Below are 10,860 nucleotides of genomic sequence, written 5' to 3' on the forward strand. Positions count from 1 at the left end.
ATTCAAAACATTTCCCTTTTAGGAGCTCTTCCTGTTTATAAACCAAAAGGATAATTTATTCCCAACGGTGAAGAAATATACCACTATTTATTAAAAATCCAAATTCATTCAACTTCATTTAGCTCTCACAATCAACAACAAGGACTTCTGAGCGTTTCTCAATTACTTTAAGCGTGTCTAAAAAAGATAAAAGGCAAAGATTACATTAAAATTAAACCCACTCTCCACAGAAAGTAAAACTCAACTCCGTTGATATTTGGGAAGCTGGTTTCGAACTCCCATGTCTACAACATCAGGTCATCAAAAGCGTGAGGAGACTGATTGATACTTTCTTCAATCCACACTGGATTGCAAATTTAATTGAAAAAAATATATACATGCGTATTTATCCCAGCAGAACATTATGATTATTCATTTTAACGTTTAGCTGGCTTTGCTTCACAGCTTCACCTGAAGAATCGGGCCACGTAGCTGAAAGCAAGAAGCTTCTGGATATTTTCTCTCTGATTTAATTTTGATTAGAGCTTTGGTTAATTGTTTCGGCTCTCCACCACTGACCCTATTTGATGGCAGGAAGTTCACAAGCAAGAATTGGTACTTCTTCTACAGTAAGACAATTTTTGCAAGGTCAGGTCCTTCTTGTACCCTGCTGCTAAGAGCTGTGTCTCTTTTCCTCCTCTAGAGGAGAATTTAGGACATGAAGTCTCACCCCAGACACACCTACGGCTCACCCAAACACCCCAAAAGCTCTTCTGGAGCGTGTGACACACTTGGAAATGCCCTCAGAGAAGGTAACACCCCGTAGCGTAGGGCTGCATGTGGGATCCTGCAGCATGCAGGCAGCCAACCCATCTTCCAAAGATTCCCTCCTTGACACAAAATCAAATTACTACAAAAAACACTACAAAATTTAAATTCTCATTCTCTGAAGTGGCTTGGTTGTGTTAAGCTGGTACCTAACACGCTCTTCAGAACGATACTGACCACCATCAGCACCAGTAACCATGACTGCTGCTTCAAGCTGGAGGCAGTGAACCTGTTCTGGGACCCAGAAAGCCCTACTCATGTCCCCTTCTACTCCATTTGCTATATAAGATGCAGGCTTTACCCCTGCGTCCTCAACTCTTTTCTAGGCTACCAGCATCATTTTATGGGAAAGTCAGAGTAATACATTTCAAGACAGAATTTATTTTCACTACAAAGCACCCAGTAACAAGCTTGCAGGACTTTCTGAATGCTCCGCGTTTCAAAACGGCTGAATTTAAGAACAGGAAACATGCAAAATTAATTTGCAGGATTCATGCAGAATGCTTCAACGAAAATTTCCATCCAATTCCGCCGATTCCGGTTAGCATGCAGAACTAGAGACTTCACCGATCGTAACAGTGTCCGGACTTAAGGAGCAGCTACAGCATTTCATCATCTGCCAGGACTTTTCAATCTGGAAACGAAACACGGGCAGCAACAGCTTCATGGCTTTGGGGTTTAAAAAAGAAAGCAAGTTCCAGAGGCCAGCAGCCGCCTAAGCAAATCACGTGTGCCCTACAAAAAAACTCAGCACTGCTACCAAAAGATAATTGCCAAGTGTGCCCAAAAGTGTCAAGCACGGCAGTGAGGCTCCAGGCAGCAATTATTTTTGTGTGTACTGAAAAACAAATATAAAAAAGTAACGCTAAACTATGCAATGAATGCAGAGTGGAAAGGCAGGTCATGGGAGAAAGCTAACTACTTTTAAAGAGACGCAATCACAGCCTACCTTTTTAGACCCAATAACAAACTCACAGGGCAGTATGAGAGAAGAAGGAAAAAAAAAAAAGAAAGGAACAGAACAAAAATTAGAAAGACAGAGAACAGAAACCAAATTAACAGCCACATACACATCCTGAGATATCACAGAGGTCGGCAAATCAGTAAACAGATCCCACCTACTACAGTACAGAGAAATGCACATCTGTAAACAGAGCCCTGCTTTCTCACTGCTCAATAGTGTTACATGGAAGCCTTACCAGTAGAAAATACAAAAAAAGGTCCTAAGACACAAACTGCTATAAAAGACATTAAAATGAGCATGTTTCATTTGTTAGCTGGAAACAGAAATATAATAGGAAAATTAAACAGACACTTTCTGGCGTTTCTGATGAGTGTTTCCCAGCTTGAAGCTTGTAGGACCGCGGTATCACCACGAGAAATTGCAATTCCGTTCTCTTTGATCGGCCTCCCGACCTTTACAAACAACTCTCAGGTACGTCTGATTTCAGAAACTTTTACAGTTACCCTTAGCAGCCCCACGACCACAAATACTTTCCCCAGTTTACAGATGAAGAAACACAAACTGGAAAAATCGACAGGTTTGCCCAGACAACCTGCTGGCTGGCTGCTCCAGGAATTAAACTTACTTCAGCCTCCCGCTCCTGCGGCTGTTAGGTAACAGGACAAGACTTCTCAAGTCTTCATACTGCTATTTTCCATATAAACATTTTTCTACCAACCAAAAAAAGTACCCTACACAAGCCACACAGAGTTTTCCTGGGTGTTATAGTCACAGCACAAAGCCCAGGCACGTTGTCTCACCTGCTCATCACCCAGGCACCTTGCAGAAGACAAAGACCAGCTCCCCTTTTTCGGAGAATTCTTTTACTTGAAGTTCAGCCTAATAACCCCTGTTCCTAATTTATGAACTCTGCTTCTTAAAACAAGCTGACGATGTTGCACTTATTATGCAAATTAGAGGCAAATACTAATTCCTGATATTACTGCTAGTCACCTAACTGAGCAAGAGAGAACATCCATCCTATCTATCTAGTCCTTCTCGTAAGTATTACCCTTAATATTTCACAATAAATTGCTGGAGGAGAGTCCACTATAAGAGACTAAAAAGGTTTGGTTGTTTTAATTTGATTTCAAACCATGCCATCATAATTAATGTGTCCCATGTAACTTCTTAATGTATTTTCACTCCATATACCAGCCCCATTCGTCAGCTGAGTGTTACAGCTGCACTCAAGCTCTTACGAGACCTTTGCTACACACCGGGAAATTTAACTTTAAATTTGGATATTGCCCGAAAATATATGCTTATTTAGTCCAAGTAGGCATCTTCAGCTACAGCAGCAAAAACATGTTCTCTCTGTTATAAGCTAGCTTCCATCAATTTAATGAAGAATATTTGTGTTGTTGTTCTTTTTAACCAGTTACACACCAGCTGGTAGGTCAGGATAAACAGAGTAAGAAGGGGGAGAGGATGAAAATAGAGGGATAACCTTTATCTCTAGCCCTTTAACAATTTTCACCTACTCTAACCAAAGCTGTTTCACTTGCTTGTCTACCTCAATAATTTGCACTTCTATTTCATTCTTTAAATTCTTTATATAGACTCAAAACCAGCAGCGTGGAGAAAGCTATTCTGCCAGACGCTCTCACATACACCCTACACGTTTAGACAGCCTTTATCCCTCACCCAACAGAATTACACAGCACAGCATCTCACAAACAGAAACCGGACTCAGGTGAGGAAGCTCCTTCCTAAACCTGCATCTCCCCATCAGGGCCTCATGCAACACTTTCCCCTTAGTTGTGGAATCTGTCACTGCGAAACAGAACGTGATACAATAAAAACACTTCCTCGCGACCTAAGTAATAAAACGAAATATGCCAGCATTTCACTGCTCAAAACCTACGCTGGCAAGAATAAATTACTTTAATAAACTGACCCTCAAAAACACTTCCCGGTCTTGAATTTCTGCTGAGAACACAGAAGCTGAGATATGTCCTGCTACACGGAAGGTGCCTGTGCAGAGCAGCTCACGCACACCACACGCCTTTACTTCGAACTCAGCGAAGGGCAGCTCCTTTTTTCCGTAGGGCTTTGTCAGTACAACTGATCTTTACTTGGGATTAGCTTTCTCCTTTCTGTTACAAAACTCAAAAATATTAAAAAAAAAAAAAAAAACGTCCGGGCATTTAAACTACCTCCTTACTCTCCTCAGTCTCACAAAATACCCAACTGACTGGAAGGATCTCTTTATTCAGCTTGCTTGCCCTATTTCTATATAAATCCCAAGTTTTAAAACTTGGTGCATCAAATCAGAAGTGCTAACTCCGCCGCAAAATAAAAGCTGAAAAATGCTCTTACTGCCGAACCAAAGAGGGAAGATTAGAATATTTATCACCTTTTCTCTGAACAGCAAAGCACAGCAAGCACTTAATTAAAGTATATCCGTTGGCCTAGACTCACCTAAAACCTATTTAGTGTTCAAACTACTGCTTAACTATTTTTAAAACTTTTTTTTTTTTAAATGAACCAGGGTGGAGGGAAAGGCTCCTACACCTTCCATTTTGCAAAGAATTCAGGTACAACACTAGGTCTGCTGCAACTTTTCAGTTCAGCAGCATAAAGGAACCTCTTGGATAGGTAGGGATAAGCATCCTGTCTGTTACTGAGCTCCCCACCTCGTCAGCATCTCACAGGAATTATTTGGCCATTGGTTGCACACACACCCTGCTCCTAAAAAAGTAATGGGTGTGAACGAGGGGTTGATTTCCCAAGTACCACCTGGAAGGATGTTACTTAAAAGACACCATCAACATAATTAATTTGGATATTAAGGCAAAGATTTCGGGGGCCAAAACTCATAGTTTTCTTAGTTAACTGGAAACAGAAAATCTTGGTGATTGAGTTCATCCAAAATTCATCCAAACCGAGCAATCAAAGCCGAGATACTAAAAGGGCTCACCTAGTCTACAAAACCTTACTGCCCACAGAACAGAGCAAGCAGGGATAACTTAATAATTTTAATTCCAACTATTTAGAAACCTAGAACACTTTCTTCTAGTCTACCCCATTCTTACACAGAAATTCTAAGGCTGGGATTAACGACCCAGGCAGGCAGACCCGATGAACATGATCAGAAAGCTTCGCAAGCATGCCTGTACAGCTCCTGACAGCCCAGCCTGGATGCCTCTTAGCTTCCACGGGCAAGAACCGCTACCGGCATCCCTAGTCGTACAAGATGGATGGGAAAGATGTTATTTTCATGCACTCTATGTATTTTGACAGGACTTCCACACTTCTATCTTCTGAAAGAATAAAGGAAGATGGATTTGAGTTCAAGCAGCAGAGTCAAGCAGGCTTTGCACCTGTCTACAGCTAAAAGGCCACAATTACCAATTCCTAACACCAGAAATATTTGACACTCAAAGCTGAAAGCTACGCGTGCACGTGGTTAGGAAGGAAAGATGCAATGCGAGGAGGAAAATTTAAAAAAAAAAAAAGGAACACAAAACAAAAGGGAACAGCAGCAAAACAAGATGGGTCAGGAATATCAAACAATTAAAAAGACAGGGAAAGACACTGAACTTAGACACCAAAATACGGTCACTATTTCGTGGGATGAAAAAGACAACAGAGGCTCAGAAAAAAATAAGGATTAGTCTACTACTCCTCAACATAACATAGAATTACTTTAATTGATGTTAATTTGTTTTTTAACACCGTATATCTATAAATCATTTGAATCTTTCCAGCAAAAAGTCTCATTACAGTGAAATCTACCAAACCTCTCCTGTGAATACTTCCTGCTACTTGATTTGCCTCATAAATTAAAGATTTATATATCTATATATATATAAACTCAGTCTCAAATATGGTCAGACTACTAATTAAATTCTCTTGAACTACAGCAGACACACACATGAAGATAGGAGCACAACCTTTGTTGTAAAAAAGCATGCTTTGTTTTTTCTAACAGTCTTATTCTAGAGGCTAGCAATTGCCGCACAGATTTTTCAAGACCTGCAAGCTGCCAAAAATAGCTGCTTACCTACTGTCTGTGTCCAGACCTACAAAATCCTTCTTCTCAAAGGGAACACAGAGGAGCGGGATCTTGTCTCCAGACTTATCAGTGGCTCTGTCAAGCCGCTTAGACTCCAGCACGATGAAGAGGGATTCGATAAAATCTTCTATTCTCTTCTCCACGGTTTCACACTCATCATAACTGGGATAAAACGCCACATCCGTGCGGGGCTGCTCTGCAATCTCTCCTTGAAGGCCAAAGACAAACAAGCGGGAATCATAGAGCGTGGAACCGTACATTTCCTTTTGAAGATGGAATTTTTCAAAAGTCTGAGGCCAGTCCTTTGCAGAAGAACAGTCTGTGATAGTTATCAAGCCCACGACTTTCCGGTGTGTCTGAAAATCCCCCCATTCGTTGTTCTCGGGGGGATAATGGTGCCTATAACGGATATACAACACGCGCTGCGAGTCGCGCACGTTAACTTGACTCACTGCTGAAATTCGCTTGTAGATCCTAAAAAAGCTCTCTTCGGGTACGATGCCGATCGGCTGAACCACGACCAGGAGAGTCTGGTGATCCTCGGCACACTGCATGTAGTCGGGGACGCTCATTTTGCATCAACCGCAGGCTAGGAAAAGAAAAAAAAAAAAGTGCATTATTTCTTTTAACATTCAGAAGCACGCGCGGCTGCCGAATGAGACCAGGACTTTGCTCCTAAGCACTTCTGCACCCTGTGCATTACTTTAAAGACATACTTGTAGGGTTTTTTTCCACCTGGCTCTGTTCCCCTGTCCCGTTCACGGTGCAGCTACACGGAGCAAGCTGCACGAGCCAACATCGTGCTCGGGGCAGCGGGGTCTCCACCACCAGGGCTGAGGATTAAATGTTTCCTGAACCACGACCACCTCCACACGGCTTTCTCCTGGCCTCTGTCTCCAGCCTCACACCAAGGGGAACCACGGGGAATCGCCTGGGGTGGAACCTGAGTGGGGATGGCCCGGGTGGGGACGGCCCAGGTGGGGCTGAGCCAACCTGGCACTGCCTTGACACAGCCCAGGCCGAGGACAATCAGCTCTGAACTCCTAAATTCGGGTGAATGAAGCAAAATCATCATTTTTCTCAAAGCCCACGCAGGAAGCGGGGGGGCACCACACCATCAGTTCTGGATTTGCACGTAAACATTTAGCACTCCCCAAGCCACCTAAAATGAGTTTCAGCGTCTCACAGGCAGGCACGGCCCCAAACCCCCAGCTGGGGGGGCTCCCAAACCCCTCTGTGCCTGGACTCTCTACCCCCGAGCACCCCCCCACCCCAAAACCAAGCAGCAGGCTGACCCCACACACACATCCCGAAAGAAAGAAAAGACTTTTGAGGCAAAACAGATGGCGGAAAACAGCTTTTGGTTTTTTTTTTTGTTTTTTTTTTTGGAGGTTGAGAGTGTGACGGGGGGGAGCCGGGGAAGCTGCCGGCTCTGTGAGGGGGGCACCGCGCTGAGGAGATTTGGGGGGGGAGGAGGGGGGGGGGGCACTCACAGCCGGGCCGGGAGCCGCCCCCGCCGCCTCCTGCCGCCGGCACGGAACTGACGGCAATGGCCGCCCCCAGCCGGGCAGGGCGGCGCAGGCGCCGAGGGCTCGGCGGGAAGGTGGCGGCGCCTCAGCGCCGGTGCCTCGCCCCCGGTGCCTCAGCCCCGGCTCTCCCCGTAGGATGTGGTGGCGGAGGGAAAAAGGAGAAAGTCTTCCAAGGGGGGTTTGTTCAAATGATGCCCTCGTCGGCTGGCAGGGGGATCACAGCTGCTGGTAGATGTCCCTGTTGTGTGACTGAGAGCTACAGAGGCTGTGACGTTGTTGGGAAAATAAAACAGCTTTCATAGACTCGTAGAATCGTTAAGGTTGGAAAAGACGTCCAGGATCATCTGGTCCAACCATCACCCTGTTACCAATGTCACCCCAAGCACCATGTCCAACTTTTCCCTGAACACCCCCAGGGATGGTGACTCCACCACCTCCCTCAGCAACCCGTCCCAATGCCTGACTGCTCTTTCCGAGAAGAAATGTCTCCTCATTTCCAACCTGAACCTCCCCTGGCACAACTTGAGGCCATTCCCTCTAGTCCTATCACTGGTTACCTGTGAGAAGAGGCTGACCCCCAGCTCCCCACACCTTCCTTTCAGGTAGTTGCAGAGAGCAATGAGGTCTGCCCTGAGCCTCCTCCAGACAACACCCCCAGTGTTCACCCAGTTCCCTCAGCCGCTCCTCACAGGACTTGTGCTCCAGGCCCTGCACCAGCTTCGTAGCCCTGCTCTGGACATGCTCCAGGGCCTCGATGTCCTTCTTGTAGTGAGGGGCCCAAAGCTGAGCACAGCACTCGAGGTGCGGCCTCACCAGAGCAGAGTACAGGGGGACGATCACCTCCCTGGCCCTGCTGGCTGCACTATTCCTGACACAGGCCAGGGTGCCGGTGGCCTTCTTGGCCACCTGGGCACACTGCTGGCTCATGTTCAGGCGAGCATCGACCAACACCCCCAGATCCTCGGTTTGAAACTGGCTCCTAGGTTTGGTGAAGAAAGCCGAACATTGGCACAGCTCGTTACAGCAGATCTCTAGGACCAATTCCCAGAGAATTGTCTGTTTTCCACTCAGGCAAGAGGTGACAGGAGTTCCCTGCCACTTGGCACCTCTGGCCCCAAATACCGGCCTTCCCTTCCCAAATTGTTCTCCAAACTGAAACCTCTCAGGTGGTGCCAAGCCTCTGAATCTACATCTCTTCCCATTTGAGATCCACTGTGTGTGACTGCACCCTGACGGATTTTCTGTAATGCAGAACCCTGATAATCAATTTAACTATGATACTAAATTATGAGAGCTTCTATTACTGAGGTGGTCTGATAAAACCTTCATTGTTGATATGGGGAAAATCTTCAGGAGGGCAGCCCAAGGAGCACTGCCATCTCGTTTATGAACAACTAATGGAAGCGGTGCACTCTTCCCAAAAAGAAAACTGAAGAAAATGTGTTGTGTTACCTCTGTGTTTAGAAAGTGTAAGTCTTTAAATTTTCTAAAATGTACAATTTTAAAACTAGTTCCCACACAAACATTTGGGGGATAACAAATACCAGCTTTGAGCTGGTAAATAATAGTGAGCTCCCTCAAAGCTCACTTGTTACAGGTGCATTGCTGGGAAAAGATTAAAGTGCTTGGGAAGGGTCACTCGATCACAAACCTACCTCCAACACACAATTATTAAATATAAAAGTAGATAAATGAATGGTCTTAACCCATTTTAGGAGAATAATTACTTTAATATCCTGGTAAGCAACATATTTCTCATTGACAGGTCAGAAGCCTCTGCTAAAAAGAAATGGAGCTGTCAGCTGGACGCCTCTGTTTAAAATGCTCAGCATTTATTAGATTTACAGATGCATGTGAAAACACAAGGGACATATTACAAACTTGTTTGCACATTGGTAACCTACAGCTATGGGGGGAGAAATAAACACTCAGTAACCATACTCCTCTTCTGTAAGTTTTACTTCATATATTTATACAAATATGTATATATCCTATGACCATTGTCAATCCAGTTAATTTCTGCTTGCATTTGTGTATTAGCATTTAATTTACCAACTGCTCAGACTTATCTCACATTTTGAACAACACAACCTTCTTTTCCTTACTGTGTAACATTTCGTCAAAATCCCTTTAGAATACTTCTTTTGCCTTGTACAAGACAGTACTGCTGCTTCATCAAGAACTTGTCTGTTTCCATTGTTTGTAAATGCTGCTTTTTTATTGTTTTGTATTGTATTTTGTATTTGCGCTTCAAGTTTAGAGGGCACCACTACAGAAGTTGTTTTCCTCTGTGACAGTATGCATCTTGTGCTCTTTCTTTTAATATAACCTTACATTTATTGTCTGTGCCAGCTACTTATCCACATCTTGCATTTATGCTTTGTCAGACTGACTTCAGCTCCTTTCCTTGACTGCTGATGCAGGCAGATGTTTCCTCAGTCCAGCAATTACCCGCTGTTCTTTATACAATAATGGTGAATTTCAAGACTCTTTTTTTTGTGTGTGATTACAGAGCATAAATAATTAAAAATCTATTATCTATTATTAGTCTATTATCTTCCCAAATGTGCATGGACTTTTTTTTTTTTAAGCGGTGCTCTATTTTTATATAAAGAAAATTTATCCTTTGGGTTTTTGGTTGGTTGGTGGGTTTGTTTTGTTTTGTTTTGGCTCTGCCAAACAATTTACAGTCTTCATCATATTCTCTCCGGGATAAATGGAAGATCTTCAGTGCAGATAGAATTGCCTCAAGCTCTTGCTCTTTCTCTAATAGTACTCTAATTTCTCTTAGTAATCTAGGGGACACTTTCTCCAGATTACATTCCTTGGGGAATTCTGATTATATCAGCTTTATCATGATTTTTCTTCTACCGTATTATGTCATGCTATAAAGGTGTGATACAGAGAAGTACTTTTTGATGATTCAACATTCCTTTCTTCCTTCAGGTAGCTCATTACATTTGAATGAGTTGTCCCCATTTGAGCCAACTATTTATTATTGGAGCAGCAAGTCTTACTGCTACAGCTGATGTACCTCCACTCAATACAGAGCTGTACAAGTAAAATCAGTCAATTAGGGAATCAAATCAGTGCATTTCCTCAGTTAGGTTCCACTTCAGATTCAGCCCATGAATAAATTTGTTCCAGGGTAGTTCAGGTTCGGAGCAGTAACAGTTCATACCAGTAACCTGGAATTCATGCACACTGCCTCACATTAAAAGGGTGATGCTATAGAAAGAGTTCTCTTTCATAAATACGCTTTTCACAGAGGTGTAGGATGGAATGTACTGGGTTTATGTGGCAAGATTTTGGTAGTGGGGGGGCTCGGTGAGAAGTTGCCCCATGTTAGAGAAGAGCCAGTTACAGACAGTTGCAAAAGGGATCCACTGCTGGCCAGGGATATGCACCGGTTGCACCTCTGTGCAAGCAGATTTAAGAAAGGGGAAAAAAAACAGCTGTGCCACAGCAGCTAGGAGAGTGAGGAGTGAGAAGCAGCCCTG

At 43.9% G+C, this 10,860-nt stretch overlaps 1 protein-coding gene across 6 annotated transcripts in view; it reads right to left on the minus strand.

Moving 5' to 3' along the window:
* The window catches only part of TRAPPC9 (trafficking protein particle complex subunit 9), a 468,771-nt gene extending 461,301 nt beyond the window's left edge, over nucleotides 1-7,470 (minus strand). For 4 of the 6 annotated variants that reach the window (XM_048049625.2, XM_048049614.2, XM_048049632.2 and 1 more), the window contains exons 1-2: nucleotides 7,325-7,470; nucleotides 5,820-6,420 (exon numbers count right to left, since the gene is read on the minus strand). In XM_048049625.2, coding sequence (XP_047905582.1) covers nucleotides 5,820-6,403 — 584 coding nt within the window. In that variant the 5' untranslated portion in view covers nucleotides 6,404-6,420; nucleotides 7,325-7,470. Of the gene's footprint in view, nucleotides 1-1,756; nucleotides 1,897-5,819; nucleotides 6,421-6,547; nucleotides 7,022-7,324 lie in introns of those variants that run through there. The other 2 variants (XM_013193341.3, XM_013193348.3) reach the window with 2 other exon arrangements.
* Nucleotides 7,471-10,860: the final 3,390 nt, after the last annotated feature.

This window comes from Anser cygnoides, chromosome 2, assembly GCF_040182565.1.
Source record: "Anser cygnoides isolate HZ-2024a breed goose chromosome 2, Taihu_goose_T2T_genome, whole genome shotgun sequence".
Taxonomy (NCBI): Eukaryota; Metazoa; Chordata; class Aves; order Anseriformes; family Anatidae; genus Anser; species Anser cygnoides.